Source organism: Peromyscus maniculatus, chromosome 19, assembly GCF_049852395.1.
Source record: "Peromyscus maniculatus bairdii isolate BWxNUB_F1_BW_parent chromosome 19, HU_Pman_BW_mat_3.1, whole genome shotgun sequence".
In the NCBI taxonomy this organism is placed as follows: domain Eukaryota; kingdom Metazoa; phylum Chordata; class Mammalia; order Rodentia; family Cricetidae; genus Peromyscus; species Peromyscus maniculatus.
This window is the reverse complement of record NC_134870.1, coordinates 22,772,805-22,798,139: the sequence shown is the minus strand read 5'-3', so window position 1 is coordinate 22,798,139 and position 25,335 is coordinate 22,772,805. Positions and strand designations below refer to the sequence as shown.

Sequence of the window (25,335 nt, the reverse complement as noted above, 5' to 3'; positions counted from 1 at the left end):
ATCACATGAAAAGATGCTCAACACCACAAGTCCTGCAGGAAACGCAAATCAAAACCATAGGATAACAGTACTTCACATCCAATCACAAATTTAAAAAGCTCAAGTTAAAAAACTTGATACTGTTAAGGCATTATCTCCAAAATGTTAAACCCTGTTTTATTTTTTTTGTTTGTTTGTTTGTTTTTCTATTAGAAGTATTAGTAAACCTGAAACAAAATTACTTAAGTGTTTCTTTAAGGAGAAAATACCATATAAACAAGGTCACTTACTGTTGCATAGATTTCATCTGTCTTTAATCCTTTTGGCTTGAGAAAATAAGCACCTATTGTAGATCTTTGGTAATTCCAGGTTGAGCAAGACAGCTTACCCTGGTGGCAAGCAATGATACCATCCCAGTCACTTTGACGAGCTTCCTCTTAAACACAGTAAAATCATAAATCAAAATGCTGGTCCTTCCATTCATTCACCAACGAGCTAGGCATCTTATAGTCCACATGCACATATGGTCCCAAGGACCCAAGAGTAAAACAAACAGGTTATCTCAAATAATAACCAACTTCCCAATTTAATGGATTATAAACAGATAAAAATCATGTATTTTATAATGTTCGACATATGCATCATAAAATGGCTAAATGAAGTTAATACATCTTGTCACAGATTCTGTTGAGAAAAAAGTTTATTATAATCAAGTATGATAGAATGACAGTGTTTTCTAAAGGGTCTCAAGAAGAGTTTACTGAGATTTTAGGATAAAAATAGTAGCTCACCAAGAGTGGTAATAAAACAGAAATTAGCAGGCTAGTGGTAGTGGTGGTGTTGGATCCCTATAGGTAGGGGGCCCAAGAGCGACTAAGCAGGGCTAGAGTGATGAGGAAGGTTAAGGGCCCTGGCTGCCCTTCCAGAGGACCCAGGTTCAATTCCTGGCACCCACACTGTAGCTCACAAACATCTGTAACTCCAGTTCTAGGGACTCCAAGACCTTTTTCTGGCCTCTATGGGCACCAGGCACGTATGTGGTACACATTTGTAGATGCAGGTAAAATGCCTATACACATTAAAAATGAATCAAAAATTTTAAACATTAAAAAAAGTAAGTAAGAAAAACTGAGGAGAGCAAGTAGGTGAAGTATTTTCTTGGAAGAGGTGGGAAAGAAAAACTACTAGTCAAAATACAGAGGATCTTGAAAGTCATGTTTCGAAGACGATATTCTAGCCCAGAACCACTAAATGGTTCTAAGTATGATTGAGATGTATGTTTAGAAAGGCAAAACAGGCTGGAAAGCGGTCAAAACACTTGGTAATCCGGCTATTTCTGTAACCTGGAAATAACCTTAAAATTGACACATGTTTACAGAGTTATTTCTTGGTAGTTTTCAATGACCTATGATCTGTGTGCCTCCTCCTTACAAAGAAGGTCTGTCCTAATGCCACAGATATGCAAAGTCAGGGACGCTGGACGAGAACTGTGTCCTCAAGTGTTGCTGTTTGAATGATCTTTCATTAGCAGGCATACGACACAGTAAAGGGAACTCTAAAGCCAAATGTTACTAATGGCCGTTACAAGAAAAGGGGATTAACATAAAACAAGCTCCTGTTAAAGGCAACCTTCTCAGTGTTCACACAAGATTAGCATGCACTTGAGTTCACTTCCTGGACACTTAATACACAGAAACATTTATTAAAAGAGGGGATACATGGGGCTGGAGAGATGGCTCAGAGGTTAAGGGCAATGACTGCTCTTCTGGAGGTCCTGAGTTCAATTCCCAGCAACCACATGGTGGCTCATAACCACCTGTAATGAGATCTGGTGTCTTCTTCTGGCCTGCAGGCAAACATGCAGGCAGAATACTGTATATGTAATAAAATTAATCTTTAAAAAAATAAAGAAAATCCAGGTGGTGGCGGCACAAACCTTAAAAAAAAAAAAAAAAGAGGGGACACAAACATAAATCAAAGGAGACATGAAAAAGTGTAAAATTACTCACCAGCAGCAAACTTGGTGATAGGCGGGAGCCTTACTGACATGGTGTTCTGAAGTCCTTTACGTTTAACTATCTTTTTATTAATTAATCCTGGGGTGGGTAAAAAGGGTAATAGGAAAGTTCTTTAATGAAAAAGTATGGTAAGGAAAAGTTTTTCCTTGTTACAATAAATGTATAATATTCCCAATTAAATTAGAGGCAAAGCAAAGATGTTATTACCACTGCTATTAAATAGTGTCTGAAGTTAATTAAATCATGAAAATAAGTTCCATGAAATAACAGGAAAACACTATTACTTTTCAAGGATACTATAGTCATAGAGGAAATGAATCAAAAGAACCAAACAGTGCCAGTCAGGGTTTCACTGGGATGTTTCAGAACCAACAGAAAGGCCAACAAGTAAGAGGCCACCACCAACACCATAGCAGCAATCAGATAAAAATATAGTTAAAAAAATGTTGCGTGCTTATTAGCAAAAACACACACGAAAACCTATAAAGTCCCACTGAGTACCATCATATGTGTAGTGGCACATGAGAACTAAAAACTTTCTCTGAAAATCATACACTCCTAGGTGAGAAGAGCTGGGAAGGGGTTACCTCTCTCCAATTTTATTGGAGGAGTTACTTTAGAAATGTGAATATAAACACATGGGTATACAAAGGTATTTGCTTAAATAATGCCTCCTTCGTAAACTTCTCAAAGGGAAAAGTGTTATCCAAGAGAAGAAATGAATTAATGGAACTTCAGGTCTCTCATAGTTTCTACCTTGTGAATGACTTACCATGCCCCAAGCTCTTGTTGAATTTCTCATGGACTGTAGAAAAGGACTGCAGGGTTCCATCTTGACCTAAAGATATGAACAGAAACCCCAGTCACATTTCACACAGAACACGCCTGTGAGGACAGTCCAACAACGGAGTCGGTCGTGTGAGACCTCTGAGTGCGTCTAAGGAAACCAGAGTCTTGTGATCTGTTTCTTTGAAACATAAAATTATTCTTAGAGTGTGTTATGCTCCAGGTGTAGCAGATAGGAGTGAGTGGACTTCAGCTGTTGTTATTCATAGGCCTCTAGGGAAAATTAGTTTTTTTGCCATAGGTATCTTGTTCAACCCGAACACCTTAATCATGTGATTTTTTTTTTTTTTTTTTTTTTTTTTTTTTTGGTTTTTCGAGACAGGGTTTCTCTGTGTAGTTTTGGAGCCTGTGCTGGATCTCACTCTGTAGACCAGGCTGGCCTCGAACTCACAGAGATCCGCCTGGCTCTGACTCCCGAGTGCTGAGATTAAAGGCGTGTGCCACCACCCCACCGCCCAGCTAATCATGTGATTCTTAACCCTAAGATTATAAATTACCTAATGCTCTGAATAAACTTGGCTATGGCATGAGACTTTTAGTCTGCCCCAGGTTTCACGCCACCAACCACAGCAGTAAACACACGCCAATCACAGATGTTGGAAAGCTAGGTTCTATGCAAAGCTACAGTTTGGAACATTTCAAAGAGCTATTTCAATTGAAAAGCCTGTAAATACCAAGCCAACTGAATACTGAGTTTCTACCTCTTAATGTTCACTCAAAATAATGCTAAGAAGCAGGGACTCACTTGCACTTAAAATCTGCTGTCCATTTTGTCCATAATATCTGATCTTGGTAAGAGAAGCACTATGTCCCATCCTGAATCTCAACAGTCGTCCTTCCCCTGCAGGGCCGTCAAATATCCATATCTACAGAGAAACAGAACGTGAGCTGTGTCAACCTAGTGCCATCCGCAAGGAGTTCAGTCATCTCCTGAACACGTTAACCATCAGCGGACAGCGCCTGCAGCGCCCACCACTGGCCCCTCGAGGGGTTTCAGGAAAAAATCAGCTGCAATTCCTACCCGCTCGCCAGTCACACACCCTGCTAGATTTCTGTTTCATCTGTACCAATCTCATCCCACACTCCATTAGCCATAAGTTCAAGGCTAACATATTAAAACAAACTTATAATAACCCCAAGCCACTTGTGCTTAGAAGAGGACAATAATCATAATACCCTAAGAGCATTGTCAGCGCCATTTGTAACAAGCAGTGGTTCTCTGTGGAGAAATGTCAGCCCAGCTATTGCTGTGGAGTGTGCATTTCTCATTTGATTGATTAATTTTTTGTCTTCCAGATCCCAGAGTCCAATATGGCCACATGGGCTTCCAGCTGCCATTACAGGATGACCATCTGTTAATAAAATAAAAACATTAACCAAAACATAACAAGACAATAATTCTCTTGATGTATAATTAATCTGCCCACATTTCTATGCTTTCTTCTACCTTAGTCTTATCTTAGTTTCTATTAGGTTAAACTACAAGAAAACATGGTTTTTAAAAATACCCTTATCTTTTTAGTGATGAATTTAATTAGTCTTAACTCTTACGATTAAGTTACCTGTGCGAAATGAAATGGAAGTAATGGGTCCCCAATCCTGACGGAACTTCATTAATGTTTCATCAAACTTAATGTTGTGAATGACAACTTGACCAGACATAAGACCAACGGCAACAACATCCACAGCTGGTGCCTGAAAATAAATGACTCAGCCTTTTATTTTCTTAAACAATATAACTTCTTGATGATGTACACTATTATGTGCTATCAAACGAAATGAAGTGTCTTCTAAAAAGAAGAAAGAACCCCACTAATACTATCATTCTGGCATTATCAGTCACTAACATACATGTTAAATATGTATTTAACAATGCATATTCCAAATTACTTCCCAGCTTCAATTCTGCTAGTCACAGTGACTTTCCAACCTTGTATCAATGCTGATTTGGTTAGAAAACAGTCATACAGAAAAGGAGACTGTATATGAATTCCCTATGATCTCTGACTAGAAGAAATGGGACAGGAGGTCAAATCTTAAAACCATGGAAAGACTTGCCATACGCATGGAAGCATAAGTGACCTACTTAAACAGGAAGTAAATAACTGTTTACTAAAAGAAAATAGGAAAAACCTATAAAGCATTTTACTGTTTTATAATTAGTCTGTTCCAGCATTAATAGTCAATAATTACAATGGTCTTTGGTCTAATAGAGAAGCTTCCCTTAAGAGTTCCTGTTTTAATACAGATGAATATCCAGTATTATTATGGAATGAGTCAGGCTATACAATTCATCAGCAGGCTGTTAAGTTCCTACTACAGCCAGACTCTAGAAGCTAAGGACAACAAACAAACAAGGTCCTTGTCCTCCAGACACTTAATCACTTGAGAACTGGAGGCTTCAGGGCATACAATCAAAACCATAACAAAGCCAATGCTGGAATGCAAATAAACGGAGCCGGTGTGGGCAGCGCATATTTAGAAGAGTAAGGCTACACCAGTAGATAAACCAGATATTCTGCAGATGTACACCCATGCACACGCTTGGCTGACTAAGCGTGAAAACAAAAGCAGTTGTTGATGGCAGATTCTACCATCTAATAAACACTAGATTTGGAGCCTCAATTATTTCAAATGCCAAAGTTCAGTCCTGATGGACTTCGCTCTGTGCTCTCCAGTCTCCTTCCCATCACAGTTATTTCATTTCTGTTCCACGTAAGGCACTGAACGATACACTCATTAATGAAATCACTAGGAAATTCCAAGTACATAGAATCATACAAACTTTCATAGCAAAGCCAGTTTTTCTTATTTTCAATTAAGTTTCTATAACACTACTTCCTCAGGGTAACAATTTGAAGAGAAAGTAAGGTACGAATCTTTACTTAAGTCTAAACACAGTCACTCTGGGAGGCGTGGCTACACTAGCCTTGTTTTTCTTTAGTGACACTAACCTGCTGAAGGGCTGTCACTCCAGCTTTCCACCCTGGAAATGTATACAGGAGTTTACTGTAAGAGCAAAGAGGTAAAACTTAGTTTTCAAAAGAAAACAAAAGCAACTACGTATTTAAGAAAATAACAGGTGCTTTTATTTTTTTATCAAGGGATGCTATAGTCTCTTTTTAAAGGATTCTTATGTATATGGGTGTTTTTGCCTGAATGTTATAGCTGTGTACCACATGTTTACAGAGCCCTCAGAGTCCAGAAGAGGGCATTGGAATCTCCAGAACTGGAGTTACAGACTGCTGTGAGCTGCCATCTGGGTGCTGGGAATTGAACCCAGGTCCTCTGGAAAAGCATCCAGTACTCTTAACCCCTGGGCCATCCCTCTGGCACCCAGATGCTGTTTATTATAAATTCTGGCTTAACACTCACTATTCTTAGAACATATGTTAATTTACTTAATATTTAAAATGTAATCACATAAAATAAGTGCTACAGTATTCACCATTTCCCAAAAAACAGAAGTGAAATAATTAGGCTAAGATAACATAGTAAGGAAGGGAGTCGAGATGCATTTTAGACCTCAAGCTGCTAACTGCCAGTTCTTAAGAAAAATAATATTATGAACAAAATCATGTTAGAGTACAATAACAAAAACAAAATATAGGTAGACTTCATTTTTATTACAAATTAATTATTTCTAGAAACATCACCACAGATGGGAATAGTATTTGCACATTTCATGAATTATATAGGACAATTCTGATGCTACCCTTGGTTTCAGAATCAAACCATCAATGAAATGACACAAAGATATAAAAAAACAAAATAATCACCAAAGAATTAAATCATAAATTTAATTGTGCAAATGGGCATAGTTTAGATTACTCAAAAACTAAGCAATGGATAAAGTACAGCAAATAATGTAAAAGAAAAATCTAAGAAAATCACTATGGATAGAAACAGATTTTGGTTGATAACCCTGAACCTGGCACAGAGTAGGCAGTCAAACGCGTTAAGTTGAACTGAAGACTGATTGGAAACTAAGAAATAGGATTAATATCAAACCTTCTCCTTGCAACCTTATAAAGGCTTCAGAAAGGACAACTGGGGAGGACTCAAATGTTTTGTCTATGTGTGAGTGCCCACGTGTACGTCTGCACACCACATGCACACTTGGTACCTGAGGAAGAGGTGTCACATCCCCTGGAACTGTAGTTACAGGCAGTTGTGAGCCACCTGATGGGGGTGCTGGGAACCAAACCCAGGTCCTCTGCAAGAGCAGAAAATGTTCTTCACTACTGAGCCGTCTCTCCAGCCCCTTGTTTGCTTTTTAAATACTACATAAAGAAGGTTGAGCTGCCTTCCCTTCTCTTTGGTATGTGTTCAAATAACAGGTAAATATATACTTAAAATCATGTTGGCAGTCTTCCATCTCTACTAACAGTAGACAGTAGATTGACAGTGATTAAAGTAATTTGTGTTTATAAAGATTTTTACTAGTCACTGCCCAATAACTTTATGGAAACCTTCACTAGGACTCCATGGATTCTTCTCCATTATTGAGCCATTAGCAAATACTGTTCAACAGACATTTATGACACTACCCATCAAGTACCAGGACAACAGACCAGCTTTCACATGTGCTGTCAAGGCAGTATTTCAAAGGGAGTATAAATAAGGGAAACAGAATGAGTGGAGAGACTTCCCATCCTTGAGGAAGCAGTAGAGGAAGTGGGAGTTACCTAAGGCACTTAAATGAAGCGCTTACTTGGATTTTACATTCCATAACTGCAGGCTTCCCTGTTCACTGCCCAGCAGGACTTTATTCAAGTAGGTGCTTGGATGCAAAATTGTAGAAATTTGAAAAACTGATTTATCAAATGTCAACTGAAGGTATTCTTCTACAAAAGTAAAAGTTATTAACAATATAATTCTTGTTTATGAAATAATTTTTTACATTTTTCATATAGTCACATCTACTACATAAGTCAATATAGCACACTAGAGATTTACTATAACAAATCAAAGACATATTAATCTATAAACATTTATTTTATTTTGTTCATGTGATAGACACACATGTACACAGTGTGCATGTGATGTCAGAGAATAGGCCATGTAGCTGCTGGTTCTCTCACTCCATGCAGGACTAACACTGACCACCGGCAAATGCCTTTATCCAATAAACACTTCTTGAGAAATAAAATGTAATAGGTCACCTTGCAAATGCCATTTAGACTACGAAAAATAACTGACAAGTTCTAGTGTAAATACTACTATTCAAAATTATACTGCCAAATCAGTTTACAGAAAGGATTAAAAATGATCCTAGGATCAGCATTAGGATTTTTATAATTCAATAAAGAAGCAGGAAAGAAAGTTCTAAATGAAACACAAATATTTACAAAGCTCAATGAGTCACTGAAATAAAATACAAAGAGGCAAACCTCATCAAAACTAACAACAGTAATGATTACACATTTCCTCAAAAGAGTTTCCAACAGAGGAAGTCAAGTTATAATCCTTCAGAGTGTGTGTGTGTGTGTGGGGGGGGGGAGTACAGCGAAGAGTTACTTGCTGAACAATCAAAAAGCTCTTAGAAATTGTATGTTCACTACATTTAAGATTACTCTTTATTTTGCTTTTTATTTCAGTTTGTGATTAAAACAATGTTTCTACAATTTGCCAACAATTTAGTATCAAAGAAGACATAATAGCTGGGTGGTGGTGGCACGTACCTTTAATGCCAGCACTCAGGAGGCAGAGGCAGGCAGATCTCTGTGAGTTCAAGGCCAGCCTGATCTACAGAGTGGGTTGCAGGACCGTCAAGGATACATGAAGAAACCCTGCCTCAACGAATGGCCCCCAAAGGCACATGGGAGAAGGATAAGGGGAAAGTATGCAAACATCAGAATGCACTTTACGATGTCCTTGCCTTTTTGTGCCAGCAGTTTTACTTGAAATCACTATAAATAGCTCCATGCTGCTGTAACAGCAACAAAAAATCTGGGAATTGGCATTAGCAAGGAGCCACATCTGAGACCTTATGAACACCTGTCATCACAGAAAGTGCTTTCCCTTACGTGAGTAAAAAGGAAACAAAGGGTTATAACTTCGATGAGGAAATGGGATACCTCCCACAAGGGCAGTATCTAAATATTATTTACTAAAAACAAACATGCTTACTGTTCAATAGATCACCGAGAGGTAGTAGTAACTAAAAATGCAAACTGAAAAGATTCAATTCAGAATGGACACCCAGTACCTGATGAAGGAAAAGCTAGGGATATCCTGGTGGTCAACTCCTCACCTTTGAGACTTACACAAGTTTTTAAACACAGTGCTGCTGCAAAGGAACATCAATTAAATGGCACTGACTCACATCCTTTGGAAAAGGATGACTATTTTCTTTCAGGCTACAGGATCTTCAAGTTTACAACCACAATCTCCCTTACTTAAAGTTGAAGATATTACCCAAGAATGACTCAGGTGTGACTGTGTGTCCAAATTAATTTCACAGAGAAAACCACAGAACATATCCCCAACCCTGGAGGATATATTAGCTGAGATGAGTACACCTAATATACTGAAGGTGTGCACAGTCTAAGTAATTGTTTATTGAGGATCTTTTTTCATACGTGCTAAATACTCCCAGTGTTTTGTTATACACATGCGAGAACTCTGGTAGAGAACTTACGGTTTTCAAAGACTTTTAACTACATACATAAGTATATATAATATCCCCATGCAGAGAAATAAAGTCTTACCTTCTGAATATATGTGCCAAATGATAAGAATGCTGTCAGTATCCACTGAGATAACGTGATCCCCAAAGGGTTGCAAAAGATGGATTTCTGCTTTATGGCCCTTAAAAGTATGTACTATCTATAATGTGAAAGTTTAAGAGAAATTCAGGTTACTCAGTCCATCATGTATCATCCAGAAAGCATGTTAACACTAAAAATGTTCATGCTAAGAAATGTAGTCCAACTTTTGATTATCTGAGATGAAATGACAAAATAATAAGGAACCAGGCCCGTTCACCTGCTCACCCAGCCAATTCATAAGGAAGTGAAGTAGGAAGATGTCATAAATGAGAGCTAGAGAGCTTAGCCTCTGCTGTAGTTCAAGAAGTGGTGTGCACACACACAGGACCCCCTCCCAGTACTACCACAGTAACACTGTATATCCTAGAAAAATGTATGCGACAGAAGACTGGCCTCCAGAGATTCCACCATAGTGACTTGTTGATGAGACGGGGAAAAATAGGCATAGACTACTTCTTCCTTATACCGTTCTGGTTTGACACAGAAACACATTACAGTTGCTAGTCCCTCCATAACTTTCTCCTCCAGGACTCGGTTCCCACCAGGACCCAATAATTCTACTCTTTGCCTTGGTCCTTTGGCCCAGCAGGTGGTCAGTTTCTTCACAGCTGACAGCCTCCAACATCTCCCTGTCTCTAATTTGTTCCCCTAACCTCAAATATACAGTGCAAACTTAATGTTTATTCAGCTGCGCGCGCACACGCGCGCACACACACACACACACACACACACACACACACAGACACACACACACGAAACCCATCTTCTCTTCCTTTAGAAACTGACATAAAATAACATTCAAGTAGTTCATAATTTAAATCTCAAGGCAGGCGGTGCTGGCACACACCTTTAATCTCAGCACTCGGGAGGCAGAGGCAGGTGGATCTCTGTGAGCTTGAGTCCAGCCTGGTCTAAATAGTGAGTTCCAGGACAGTCAGGGATACTATGTAGAGAAACCCTGTTTCGAAAATCAAACAAAACAAAAAACCACAACAAACCTCTTTATTACGGGCAAATGCAGAGAAAACATTCCCATATGCAGCAAAGACGAGCCTCCCATCAGCTGCCATACAACAGATATCCTGTGGAACAGAGTTACCTAGGAAAACAGAAAAGAAATGTGGGTTATTAAGACTCTGGAATGATTGGAAATCTTAAATATACATAAAATATTTTCACGACTGTGATTCAAATTTAAATAAAGATGAGAATCAGGGTATAAAATTTTTACTTCAATGTCATAAATATGTATGGCATAAAGACATAACAGAATTCTAAAGAAAGAAAAATCTTTTTGAGAAGTTGAAAAAAAATCAGCACTTAATATACAAGATTCTGGCAGATGGACAACTAAGTAGCTATCACTGCAACATGTTAAACAAAATAATTCCAAGAAAAATTGAAAAGTAAATCGCAACTTGGACTAACCCTAAAAACTCTATACAGTATTCTAGATGCTGAGCACTAAAATAATGACATACGTTATGGTTTCTACTCAGACTTTTGCAAAGTAAATACGCCTATTACCTCCAGCCATTCTCACAAGATATTATTTCCTAAGGCCTCTTTCACTTGTACAATCACAATGCCCGGTCCTTCTTGTTTCTCTCTTAGGACGAAAAGAGTTTTGTAGACAGAGGACAGTCTCAGGTAGTTTTCACCCTGTGTGTTCCATCTGGGGATTTAGGTTCTACAACAGTATTTTTTTTATAGGACTACCAATTTACTTCTTACTCAACTTGGTTTACTCTCTTCTGCTTATTTACTTAAAACCAAACCAAACACACTCATGGTTTATTAGATACATACAGTGAATTCCTTAAGTCTTACATCTAACTAGGATTGTATTTGAGGGTAAAACTAGTCTGTTTCAGCTGCCAAGCCCTTAGTCTATTAAACAGCCTCCAGAAAGTAAATATACTTTTCACTGAAAACAACAAACTAAATTGAGTCTCTCTCGATAGATAGAGATAGATAGATAGATAGATATTTAATAGTAGAAGGAATAAACACAGTAGTTGGTCCTTCCATAACTAAATCCCTTTCTCCTCCAGAGCTTTAGTTCCCACCAGGATCCAACAACACTACTCTTTGCCTTGGTCCTTTGGCCCAAGTGGCAGTCAGTTTCCCTATAGCTGATAGCCTCCAACGTCTCCCCGCCTCTAATTTATTCAGCTAACCTTGAACATACAGTGAATGCAGTTCTTCCATTGAAGTTTCTTTGTCTGCATACACACACCCCAAATATGCCAATAACTGATTCTGGCAAGTATCATGCAAGAGCTAAGAGACACTCGGAAGAATAAAGGGACAATCAGTCTCTAAGTGCATGCTACCACAAAATAAGTAGTGACAACAAAGGATCCTCCTCGCCAAAGTCACCTTAACCAAATCATCAAAGTTATCACTGAGAGGAATAAGGCTAGCAACAGCACATGTCTCCCGACACAGCACCAAGAACCTGAATTCAGAAACCTCAAACTGAAAGTATTACAAGACAACAACAAAAACCTGCACTCCTCATAAGCTCCAATCTCATCTTGAGATGGACTTTAGTTGTACAATGTCTGCTTAGCATGTGCAAGGCCAAGGGTTTGATTCCCAGCACAAAAGAACCAGCCATTAAAAATAATAATAATCGTGTAGATCATAAAAACAAAGTTCTGATGAACTATAACTAAGTGATATGGCAACTAACAATACAACATCCTACACTTTAAATTTATGACAAAATCAAAACTAGATGTAGCAAACATGAATAAATTCAGAACAAGGTACACTTACTTACTGCAACCAGACTAAGTTTCTGAACCTGTTTAAAAAAAAAAAAAAAGAATTAAACACATTTTCATTAACAAAACAATTACAATACCTAAGACCCCAAAATTCAGTTATTACCTCCTAAATAAATTTGCTATGCTGTCCTTGCGAAGAAAGATACTCACTGACCCTAACTTGTATTATGAAGAATGCCTGTATTTTCACCTGTTTTACCAGGGGTGATGAGATAAGTGACAGACAGCTTCTGTACATGGCTTTGTGGGTCACACAGATTTTGACTGTGGCATGAAAGCACATGCACATAATAAATGGGCATGGGTGAACTCCAGTAAACTTTTATCTATGCATATTAAATTCTAATTTTTATATAGTTTTCATGTCATAGAATAATTTTGATCTTCCTCCAAATTTTACAAAAATATGGAACCACTCATAACTCACACAAAAACAATGGTCATGACTAGTTTACACACTATAACTCACTGATCTTAGTATGTGGGTAGTAATCGAGCTGGGTGACATCAGGAACTTTACTTAGCTACTATGTGCCTCAAATTTGACCGTTCTGGATGAAAAAGTGGGGTGGGATTAGAATGCATACACACATTATAGGATCATTCAATGAGATTTTGAGTAAACATCTGTAAAACAGAATGGAGCCAATCATACAGTAAATGTTCAATAAATATTAGCTATCTAAAATACGTCCTATTCAAAAATCTGTCTAATTTCCTTGTACTATAAGTGAATCTGTGGGAAGTCTGAAGGCATGGTAAAAAAGCTAGAGGAGAGAGAAATGGTCCAACAAGTTAGCTTACAAGTTATCTTGGGCACATCAGTGACTTGAACACAAAAGGTTCATATTTCTACTGTCAAGTGATTTCCAGTTTCAGACAATGCACTGGTTGGTGTGAGCAGCACAGAGTCTTCCTATATATCATGCTGTTATACTAAGAGTAAAAGTAAAAAGCACCACAAGTTAGAACAAAATGAGACCTTCACTGATTTTTTTTTTTAAACAGTAAACTTCAATACACAAAGCAAAAGGAGAAAGTTTTATAAAAATTCTCAATGTGTTACTTTTCTAATCACAGTGTTTGTTTGGAAGCAGAGTATAGAGGAAAGGTGAGTTTATATGTAACCGAGTAGCAAGACCAAGGACAATTTCAAGCACTTTTAACTAAGAAACAGAAAATATTACACTTCAGCTGGGAAACTTCAGCAAAGCCCACGGTTGGCAAGCAAGGAGGAAGCATCATCAGCACAAGCTTGTACAGGGTGAATAACCTCATTATAACCCACTCTTGACAACAATGCTGAACCAGGCTTCCAGAACTCAACAGCTTTCTTCAGCCACACCTACTGTGGCATGCTGTCCTCATTAAGAACTCACACTCTTTTGCATAAAATAATAGAAAACGAGTGTAATGACAGATAGGCTATTAAAAGTTAAATACCATCGATAAGAGGAAGGGCCTTGGCAAGTAACTTAATTTTCCTAAGACTTACATCCTAATTTAGTTAAGGTTGCTACCAGATAGTGAAACCAGCCTTGAGTGTCTGCAGTTTCATTAAAGACCTTTGCTATTAACCCTCAAAAACGTAGGAAACTGGATAGCTATCAAATGTGAAGGGTTCCCTAGATCTTTATCTCACCGTCTCTATTTCTTCCACTGTTTTAGTCTGAATTTCCAACCAAATTCCTGTGGCCAATTATACAATGAAACGCCCAAGAAGTCTCCTTTTGTGGAGAAAGATTACGAATGAGGGATGGGGTCTTGCTCTATGTGTTTACATCCACAGGCGTATGTATGTAAAGAGGTATTCTGCCAAACCACTGAGATGTTCACCAGTAGTTCTCCCCTGGGCCAGAAGACCCCTCCGAAACTCGCCCCAGGTGGCGAGGTGCCCTAGCAAGGGCAAGGATGCCACGAAGACAACCGCACCACAGGGAGGGATTACGTAAGACAGGGCGGCAAAAAGGGAAACCCTAGGTAGGTGGGAGGCGAAAGTGGGACAACACCGGGCCGGTTCTGGTTCCTGGGAAGCGGGTGGAGGAAATCACTCACGTCATACGTGTGGAAGCTCTTGCCCACGCAAGTCGTCACATAGAAGCGGCGCTTGAGCGCGCTGTACCGCACCACGTGTGGGACGTCGTTGCTGAAGAGCCCCAAGGCCCGGAACCCCGCGAACAGCACGCTGGCCGTGCGCCCTTCCCCAGGGCTCTCCATCTCCCGCTCAGCCAGGGCTCCGCTCAGCTCGCGGCCGGGTGGGAAGTGCTCACCGGGCGCTTCAGCATGCCTCATGGAGGAGCCTGGGCCGGAGCAGTGCGGGAGGAGCACTTCCGGGACCCGGCGCCAATGTGCTAGCCCAGCCGGCCTTCGGTGTCACACAAAAGCGGCTCCCCCCGGAGCCCGCAGGCCACGTGCAACTTTGGTTCCGCCGGTCGCATTTGCTGGCCGCTTCCTCCGTGGCGTGGGTTTCCTGTTGGTAGAGGGGAATCACTTTCGGGCGGGCCGCTGGATTGGCAGCTACAAGGGAAGTAAAATACCCAATAGCTTGGAAAGGACTTTAATGACAATGGGAAAGGCTAAAACTGGGATTATAAAAGGTGTAAAAACAAGACACCACGGGATACTTGTTAAGAAATGAAATTAATGCCGGGCATGGTAGTGCACGCCTTTAATCCCAGCACTCCAGAGGCAGAGGCAGGCGGATCTCTGAGTTGGAGGCCAGCCTGGTCTACAGAGTGAGTTCCAGGACAGCCAGGGCTTCATAGACAGACCCTGTCTATAAACAAACAAACAAACGAACAATTGAAGTTAATTGTTAATTGATAGTAATATCGTGTTTGTCTTTAACATTTTTGATGGGTTGAGCAGGCACACTGACATATGTCCACATGTATGGTGTAGCAGTTGTGGTGACTCAGGCTTGTAATCTCAGCAGCAGCAGCAGCAGCAGCAGCAGCAGCAGCAGCAGCAGCAGCAGCAGCAGGTAGGAGGGAAGACGGCATATTCAAGTCCAGCCTGGGCTACATAGTGGGTTCTACACCAGCTTGAACTAAGTAAGAGAGATCTGATTGGAAAAAAGCAATATACTGTATAAGAATTTACTTCAGGGTAATTGGAAATGGCAATAGATTTAGTTGAAATAAGATTGGTAGTTGTTGAAGCTATAAAATAATGTGAGAATTCTTCATATTAGTCTTTGTGGTGGCCCACACCTTTAATCACAGCAGAGGAGGCAGAGGCAGGCAGATCTCTGAGATTTCAAGGCTGGGATTAAAGGTGTGGGCCACCACCACCCGGCTAAATGTTTGTATAATTTAAAACTTTTCTGTGAAGGTCTTGTGTAGCTCCAAACAAAATCCCAGCGCTAAGAGGAAGTGGACACAAAGTCCCACCCATAACCAAGAAGCTATTTGCAATTGATACCATCAGGGTTTCTACAGGGGGGCCTGTGCATGCCAACGGTGCTCCAGGTCAGTTGTTGACCAATGCAAAATGGACTCCACGTTTTTTTATGCACTTTTTGTTATTTTTTGGTATATATAATTTTCGATTATTGGTTTTCTTTTTCTTTTTTCTTTTTTTTTTTTTTTAGTTTGGTTCTCTTTTGATTTTCATTTTTGGGTTCTTTTTTTTTTTGAGAGAGAGAGAACACAGACAAAGCTGAAGTTGCATCAGTAGAGAGGTGTGGAGGATCTGAGAAGAGTTAAGAGAAGGGAAAAGAATTTAATCAGAATATATTATGTGAAAAAAACTTCTAGAAGTACACATTCAAAAGTAAAACAAATGAAAAAAGTTTTGTAATCATGTGTAAAAAGATACTATTTTTTATTATTAGAAGCAAAAACTTTTCAATACATGATTAGTTTTGTGGAAAGGTTTGAAAAATTCCCTAGCCAGGACTGTACAGTACACAAGGCCATTTGACACCCATTTTTTTTTATATCATCAAACTCTTGTCAGGGGGTGTTTAGACTAAAGTCTATGCTATTGTTTCATAAAGGAGAAAACTTGTTTATCGATGTTAAGTGATTTGCTCAATTTGCAAAATTGCTTAGTGCCAAATCCAGACCAGCACAAAATTTCAAAAAGAGGAAGGAGAGGAGGTCACAGAAAGACAGTTGGAGGGTGGGAGATTTGTGTAATCAGCAATTATATTTTAAGCCCAGTTTTAATGGGTAAAGCGCTCCCGAGAGATTCCCCAGCCCCGCAGAGAGGAGACAGGGACTCCGGAAGAACCACATGTCTGTTTTCTGGGGTTCTGCTTAAATACCCTGTGGGAGTGATCTTATATTATATTTTAAGAGAATATACTGGGTCATATGATGGGTTTAAATTCATTAGACCCCAAGATTCCCAGATATTCCAAAGAAACACTTCAACCTAAATTCTGCTTTGTGAACCTATATGTATTTGGAGATTACTTACAGTGCCATGGATAACTCAAAGGCAACTGTATCATCAAAAGCCTACCCTAAAATTGATGACAACTCACAAAAAGCACATCCCTGTAACTTCTAAACTGCAGTAAGATCCACCCTTGTATCCACTCCCCGCAATTATTTTTGTTTATAAAACTCTTGGGGATCCAGGCACCTTTAATCCCAGCACTCGGGAGGCAGAGGCAGGTGGATCTTTGTGAATTTGAGGCCAGCCTGGTCTACAGAGCGAGTTCCAGGAAAGGCTCCAAAGCTACACAGAGAAACCCTGTCTCAAACAAACAAACAAAAAATCAAAATGGTTAAGGAAAATCTAGCAATATGGTTACAGTAGTTATGTGTGTTAACTACTGTGTTATGTCATTTGAATAGGATGTAATGGACTAGTTGGGAGTTACATAGTTTGAGCAGTTAGCCAGACTTCACTTCTTCCTGAGTTACTTACTATTCAGCAGCCAGTAAGTTGTGTGACTAGGTGATTAGACAAGGAAAATTGCTCTACTCTTGTCGCTTAGGGATGCCACTGAAGACACCAGAACCAAGCTCAAATTACAAAGGAGAAGTAGAGTCTGGGACAGTATGGCAGAGGTAGTACACTGCTGAGAAATGATAAATTTCAATTTGATTCAATGAATTAGGACATAATATCCAGGCAAATGGTGAGTATGCCATAGTGTCACTTTGAGCTAATACTTTTCTTCTTGAGAAAGAATCCTTATTAGTCCTGGATATGCCCCTCAAGTCTTCTGCCTCAGTGTTGGGATTGTAAGCACATGCCATCATTCCAGCATGAACATTTTTAAAGGTTGAACATGACTTTCCTTGGTATTTTGTGTAATAGGAGTAATAATTTTTGTTATTGACTTTGTCTATCATGATATCAAGATCCCAGGATATTCTTTAATAATTCCTGCTCATATTCATCCCTCATATGTGACTTTCCACAAGGACATGTTTTAAAAAAAAGTCTACTGACACTAAATAAGGAAGCAATGATCGGTTACAGTAGTGATTCTAGTATAGTCCAACTTGAACAGGCAGTGAGTTTAATGGAGTTAAAGAAATGTGGCCAAAACGTTACTTAAGAAAGCAAGGAAGACACAAAGGTAGCTGCATCACCAAAAATCTAGCCCTACCCTGCACCAAAAGGTGTATAAATGCTGCATCCCTTGAGTTCCCTTCAGGACTTGCAGGAGGCTGAACAATTGGAGGGTTTCCCCCAGTAGTCTTTCCCTAACTCTGGCGAGGGGCCTGGTCAATCTGGTAAGTTGCAGGAACTTCCTGAGACTTTTAAGTTGTTTAGTTCCTGACTCTTACTGAGCCTCCCTCCAGGATGAAATGCATCAATTCAGAGGAAATTGCTGCCCAAGTCCCATCTCTAGTGATCCTTAGTAAAAGGTTGACCCTATGTAACATGGTTGGATCACATAAAACATTCCTGAGTCACTAGCTCCTAGGGAAGTTAACTGCCATGTTAGGATTATCAGGAAGACTTACAGAGCACTCCACATTGCAAAGAACTGTAGGCCTCTTGTCAACCAACTTCCCTACCTTGTCAGGTTTGTGAGATGAGTGTCTTGGAAGCAGATCCACCAACCCCAGTTAAGATTTCTGATGACTGAAGCTTTGACTGAAATCCTATTTGAAGATACCTGAACCAGCTCTGGGGATCATGTCATCCCTAAAATTGAATCTGGAACTTTATAATCTAATAAGTATTTGTTGCTGTTGGAAACCAGTAAGTTTTAGGGAACTTTTAAGGTAGTTTGATGTTCCTTGGGCTTATCCAGTTTGTAAATGTTTGCTTCTATTTTATTGTCATAACTGAATGCAGTATAAAGGTAAGGTTTCTAGGTCTTTTTCAATTTACTTCCTCATTTCCTTCATGAGTGAACTAATGTGGAGTGTGAATATGTAATTAGATAGTGGTATTGCATATAAATTCTTTTATTTTCAGTCCAGTACTCTTTACTGCGGGGACTTGTTCTTTGGTGATGGAGGATGTACGAGTTCATCTATCTGTCATTAGTTGAATAGTAACATAGTAGCAAACATTATAGTGGGAAATTGTCACCCTGGCATCCCTATACCCAAAGAGTCTGGAATGTTTGGAAGGAGTCTGGTGGGAGATCCACCTCAACTCTCCTACCTATCTCTTTCCCTAAACCCACCCCTTCAAAGCCCACCAAACACAGCTCCTCCCCCAGAGAGGCTCAAGACCACTCCCACAGGGTATTTAAGCAGAACCCCAGAAAACAGACATGTGGTTCTCTGTCTCCTCTCTGCGGGGCTGGGGAATCTCTCGGGAGCGCTTTACCCATTAAAACTGGGCTTTCCAATTCAGTCTGATTCGGTTTGCTGCATCAGAAGAGAGGCCTTCAGGGGTTAAAACTTATCAGGGGTGGAAACAAGAGATTGGCCTAAAACATCAAGTCTGTATTTCCAACACGCAAGTGGTGCAGGAGCTAGTTTTCTGTAGGTAGAAAGGCAAAGGAACTGATGATGAAAACTGTAAGTTACTCACATGTGTTGCAACAAGAGTAGAGGCTGTGGATGAAAGAAAGGTTAAGGGTTAAAATGGCAGAGTCTGGTGCACCAAGAAAGATGAAAAAGAAGGCTTCTAGCTAGGTATGAGATAACCAAATTAATAGACATCATAGGGCAGAGATCGGGACCTCTCCCCCAAAAGCTTTGGAGGAAGAGAGGTCACGTACTATTGTTCTTTTATATATCCTTGTTTCTCATGGAGCCGATAGTAACAGACAAAATTGTAAAAAAGGATGGGTTCTAACAAGAAGCTTCCATCTAAGAGACTATTTTAGAGGATCCCAGATCAAGGAGAAACCCTTGAGGTATGTGTATATGAGGTGACCAAGAAAGACTGCAAACTACTGGTGGTTGGGATAGAGTTAACTCTCTGTCATGATGAAGCCACAAGCTGGCCATGTAACTGTGAAGACAAAGAGAATATATTCTAATTAGCTGCCAGCGAGATACCTGTGAGGTCAACAATGCCAACACCAGCTCAAGCGAGTTAGTGGCTCATGGACAGATAGTAAACGTCAGCACCTAACAAAAAAGTTGGAGATGGACAGAGGAGGTTTGTGACACCCCAGTTAGGAAGATCATGAACAGCACCTGATCCTCTCCCTGTTTGGGAACATGCATGAAATGTGTGGGTCCTCTCTGACTTGGCCTGAAATAACACATAGAACTAACCAATCTCAAAGAAATTATCTCAGCCTTTGTCCAGTCTCTGAAATAGCACTGTAAAAACTCTAATGATCTTCCCTGAAACCATATATACACAATCAATAAAAACAGATGCAGCAAATTGGATTTATATATACTTATGCATGCTTCTAATAATCTAAGAGAAAAAGACTATCAGTTTGAGAGTAGGGGAGACATGGGAGGAGCTGGGAAAAGGATTTGCCAGAAGCTGGAAGGAGAAAGCGAAGGAGGAAATTAATGTAATTATACTTTAATTGAAATGCATTTTTAAAAAACTCTGGGCAAGGAAGTTCAATGTTTTTTTTTTTTCTATTTTGGAGTTCAGTTCCAAAAGCTCCAAAATTCAATGGTATTACCTATTTCCTACTCTTGGGAGTTTCTCTAATTTCTCATTTTTCTATAACCACCCTCAATAAAGCTTACTTCCACTTTGTATACTTCCATTTTGCATGAAAATCCACTACTAGCCATGTTTGTGATCTTCACTGATGCTACACAAAGAATATAAGTCCACTGGCTTAGTAGATCTCGGAGTGTCGGGAACCCTATGTTGTTGGGTTACACACCACTGAACCATGAAAGGTCCTGTCACTCTCAAATACCCTGTATCAGAAGCATGTATATTTTTAAAAACTATACTGGCAATTTCGCTCCAAAGTCTGGGAACTATAGAAAATGCTTCTTTTTAGCTAATTTTGGGAAGAAGCATTGCTATTGAATCTTAGAAACCATTTATTTCAACTCTCATTTGTGGTGTGTTTGTGTGTGTGTGTGTGTGTGTGTGTGTGTGTGTGTGTGTGTGTGTGTGTGTGTCTAAGATGAAATTCATGCCAGGCAAAGGCTCTCTACTACTTAACTATATCTTGGATCTTGAGTTTGTTTGTTTGGTTTGTTTTCAAATTCATAATACAATGATTTGCTCTCCATCTTGGGGTCGTTCTCTCCAATGTCTCATTGGAGTGTTTATTTTGCTTAGCTTTGCTATATAAATTTCTGCTTAAGTTGTTTATGTCTTTTGATTTAGTGCTTTCAAGAAGACAAGAACCAAGACGCTTTCATAATTCCATGTAAAATTATTTCTTACATCAAGCTTAAGTTAACTTTGCTTGGTATTCATAGCTGTCAACAGTAGATGTAAACTCACACATAGGTAATTAAAAATTAATCATCCAATTAGCTCACAGAATGAGAAATCAAGACACAGACTCATACTTCAAGGATAATAACATACTTGTTCAATTATACTTCAAATGCTCATATTCTTTCCATCCTAAAGCTATTCATTTACAAACTCCCCTCAATGCCAATCTTAAGATATCTATCAGCTGTCATTACTAAAGCACATGTCTTTGCACACAGGGTGGAAATTTTTCATCCTCTATCCTTTTTCTTTTCAGCATTCCCACAAATCTTATATTAAAAAGAAAATGTGTTCATATGCTCACTCTGGAAAAGACTCATGTCAAGGGAACTTCATATGTCTATTGATTGTAACCCAGTTACTTCTGCAAACAAGATTATTGGGAACACTAGACTGGCATATACTAATCAAAATCCTTGAGTAATCAAAGAGAGAGTGGGTTCAAAATGAAGAATTGATATAAAACTGCTGAAAACATGACTATAGCATCTACTAGTTAGAAAATATATGCATTAATTGCTTTATTTATTCATCACTGAATTTATAGAGAACGCTATAAATTTACACTCTTAAGTAATGGAAAAAGCGAGGTTTGGAACTAAGCCAGATATTGATGTATTGGTTGTATTACAATATGTGTTTTACAAACTACATGTTTTCTTACATCTGTAAAATCAGAATAGTATCACAAGTACTGGTTATATTAATGATATAATAATCTTAGCCTCTACTTCAGATTGTATCTCCTAGAAATGAAAGGGAAATTTCACCCAGCAAATACCTCAACAATATGGCAGCCTGAACAAGACTTGAACAAGGACAGCACCAATAGACTAGTTAACATGGAAGGGGAAAGTCTCATGGGGTCCTACCCCTAGACAAAGAACTATAGGCGACTACTAAATGCGGAGAATAAGAAAATTTGTCTTCCCCAGGGATGAGTCCTCATTTGGCTATCCAATACCAAGCAGTCAGTCTTGAAATCATATACTTACAAGCAACACTAAATAACTAAGCAAGTTGCATTTACAAATAGCAGATTTAATATTAACAAAAAAGAAACAAGTCCATGAATTTGAGAGAGATGGGGAGTATAGGAGGAGCTGGAAGGATGAAAGGGAAGGAGAAATAATGTAATTATATTTTAATTAAAAATTAAAAATAAAGGCAATGTAATTGAAGATCAAAAATATTTTTTTAAAAAGAATGTCAGAATAGGCACAAGGATTATTCCAGCTGTGCTACATAACAGATGTTAACAGGTGGAAATCAGTAATTAGGGTTGCTCAATGTTTACTTCTGTTTACTACACATTACTGTTGTAGAATATTATTTTAAGGTGTGATGTTACTTTTGTTCATGTTGCATTTGTTTAACTCTGTGAAGCTGTGTTACTCTGCCTGTCTAAAACACCTGACTGGTCTAATAAAGAACTAAATAGTCAATAGCAAAACGAGAGAGAGAGAGAGAGAGAGAGAGAGAGAGAGAGAGAGAGAGAGAGAGAGAGAGAGAGAGAGAGAGAGGTGGGGTTGGCAGGCAGAGAGAATATACAGAGAAGGAGAAATTTGGGAGGAAGAAAGAAGTAGCCAGAGAAAGAGAAGCACAACAGGAGCCAGCCAGCTACACAGTAAGTCATGGAGTAAGAGTGAAAGTAAGATAGATATACAGAAGTCAGAAAAGGAAACAGCCCAGAGGCAAAAGACAGACCGGTTAATTTAAAGTTAATAAAAGCTGGCAAGAAACAAGCCAAGCTAAGGCCAGGCATTTATAATCAAGAATAAGCCTCCCTGTGTGATTTATTTGGGAGCTGGGTGGCAGGCCCCCCAAAAGAGCAACAACACACTAGCATGAGATGACTTGTGAAAAAAGCAGACCATAGCAGTAAAGATCAAAGAAGTAGAATCAAAGGCTTTGGGAAAACATTTCAAGAAGACATTCTGAAGACCATTGTAACTCTCATCACTGATATTAGTATTTTCTGGTTTGGGGCAATTTGATCCATTAAGCATCATGGTGGTTTTACTTCGTGTACTCTAGAGAGTTTCTAGGCATTTCAGGGTTAGAGACTTATCATGCTGGAAACGAGAACTGATGTTTCCTTCTCTGACTTTTTCTGTACCTCTTACTGCACTCTTTGAGATGTTCCTACTATACATAGATTAGGAACTTCTGATTGTTCCATGGCTCACTGATGGTCTTTTCATTTTTAATTATTTTCCATATATATTTTATTAAGGAAAGTTTTCTTAGCATATCTTTAATTCTAATAGTTCAATGACCAACCTCTGGTTAAAACTATTCACTGGGTATTTATTTTACACATTGTGATTTTCATATCTAGAAGCTGAGCTTGGAGCATCTCTGTTCCCTGACCATTCTGAAAGAGTTACAGTAATTAATTTAACGTTGCTCCTACTAATTCAAACTTCTACACTATTTCTGAGTCAGTAGTACCTTTTGTACCTACCAAGAACCATATTTTCCCTCTTATTTTTGAGATAAGGTCTTAATCTATATCCCTGGCTGCCTGGAACTCACTGTGTGAACACATAAAGATTTGTCTGCTTCAACCTTCAGATAAAGGGTGTGCCACCACAGGACACAATTGTTCTTACGGCTTTTCTGTTCTCAAGATCCTTTCATACTTCTTCATCTTCCTTTCTTTCCTTTTGTTTTCTTTTTCTTTTAGTCTTTAAAGATTTGTTTTTAATTATGTATGTGTATCTTTGTGTGGGTACATTCACATGTGTGTGAGCCATTATTTACTTCATAAGCATCCTGGTGTTTGTTGTGGAATACAGCTAAGTTTCTTAGGAACAGGTTCTTTTAAATTCTATTTTTGTATTCATTAGGTAAGATTATTGAAGCTTGGGCTAATTATACTGCCATACAAAGGTAAGATGTTTGTAAGCACCTGTCTTAGTTAGGGTTTCTGTTGCTGTGATGAAACACCATGACCAAAAAGCAAGTTGGGGAAGAAATGGTTTATTTGGCTTCTGTGTCACTGTTCATCACTCAAGAAAGTCAGGACAGGAACTCACAAAGGGCAGAAACCTGAAGGCAGGAGCTGATAGAGAGGCCATGCTGCTCACTCACTTGCCTCTTGTGACTTGCTCAGCCTGCTTGTTTATAGAAGCCAGGACCACCAGGATTGGACCTTCCCAAATTGATCACTAATTAAGAAAATGATCTACAACTGGATTTTATTTTAAAACTTTCTTTTTATTTATTCTTTGTGTCTTTCACATCATGCATCTTGATCCCATTTATTTCCCATCACTGAGTATCTGCCCTCTGCCCTTGCAACACGCCCCCCCCCCAATAAAATTTAAGAGAAAAAAGAAAAAAAGGGGGAATCTCATCATGGAAGCTCTAGTGTGACACAGTGAGTCACACAGTAAACCCTTTAGTCTATATATCTTTACTTGCAAGTGTTCATTGCAGAGAGTCATTGGTTTGGTTCAAGGCCTCTGGTTTCTGCTACACTATAGGTGCTGGGCCCTCACTGGAACTCCTGTTGGATATCCAGTTGTTGCCCTGTGTTGTGGAAATTCTGTAGCTTTATGTCTGCAGGATTGGTCCTTTCATGTGCTCCAGCAGATCATAGATGGGGTGGATATTGGGATGGTCCAACCCATAACCCTGGTTCTGGGCCTGGGTAGTTGCAGGGTTGGTCAGCCCACCAGCTCTCCGTTGTCCTCACCACCAGGGTGAGCTCTCCTGCACGACCTTGGTGAATTCACCCTTTGCAGTGATGAGCAAGGGGCAGGGCCAGTCCTCCTGCTTTCATGTCCTCAGGGTGGGATCTCCCACGCCTACACCCTCAGAGCCAGCTCTACTGTGTTGCCTAAGCATGGTGTAGGGGCCACTCTCCTGAGTTCTGCAGCAGATGAGGGCCAGGGCCAGCTCTCGAGCTTGCCTCAGGAGTTGATAGGGGGAGGAAGGACATCTTTCTCCCACCCATGCTGTCACGTGACAGGTGAGTAATGGGGACAGCTCTTCCATGCTCACAATATTGGGACTGGCTTACTCACACCTCTGCCAATGGGGTTGACTCTATTGTGCTGCCCAGGCAGAGTGCAGGGCCAGCTCTCCCAATTGCTACATCTGGTG

At 39.5% G+C, this 25,335-nt stretch overlaps 1 protein-coding gene across 1 annotated transcript in view; it reads right to left on the bottom strand.

Moving 5' to 3' along the window:
• Positions 1–14,804, bottom strand: part of Wdr36 (WD repeat domain 36) — a 35,048-nt gene extending 20,244 nt beyond the window's left edge. Inside the window, exons 1-12 of the mRNA XM_006977931.4 lie at positions 14,467–14,804; positions 12,401–12,428; positions 10,615–10,715; positions 9,557–9,674; positions 7,558–7,690; positions 5,798–5,852; positions 4,406–4,538; positions 4,020–4,195; positions 3,589–3,709; positions 2,770–2,835; positions 1,989–2,075; positions 270–415 (exon numbers count right to left, since the gene is read on the bottom strand). Coding sequence (XP_006977993.1) covers positions 270–415; positions 1,989–2,075; positions 2,770–2,835; positions 3,589–3,709; positions 4,020–4,195; positions 4,406–4,538; positions 5,798–5,852; positions 7,558–7,690; positions 9,557–9,674; positions 10,615–10,715; positions 12,401–12,428; positions 14,467–14,703 — 1,401 coding nt within the window. The 5' untranslated portion in view covers positions 14,704–14,804. The remainder of the gene's footprint in view (positions 1–269; positions 416–1,988; positions 2,076–2,769; positions 2,836–3,588; positions 3,710–4,019; positions 4,196–4,405; positions 4,539–5,797; positions 5,853–7,557; positions 7,691–9,556; positions 9,675–10,614; positions 10,716–12,400; positions 12,429–14,466) is intronic.
• Between the last annotated feature and the right edge of the window lie 10,531 nt (positions 14,805–25,335).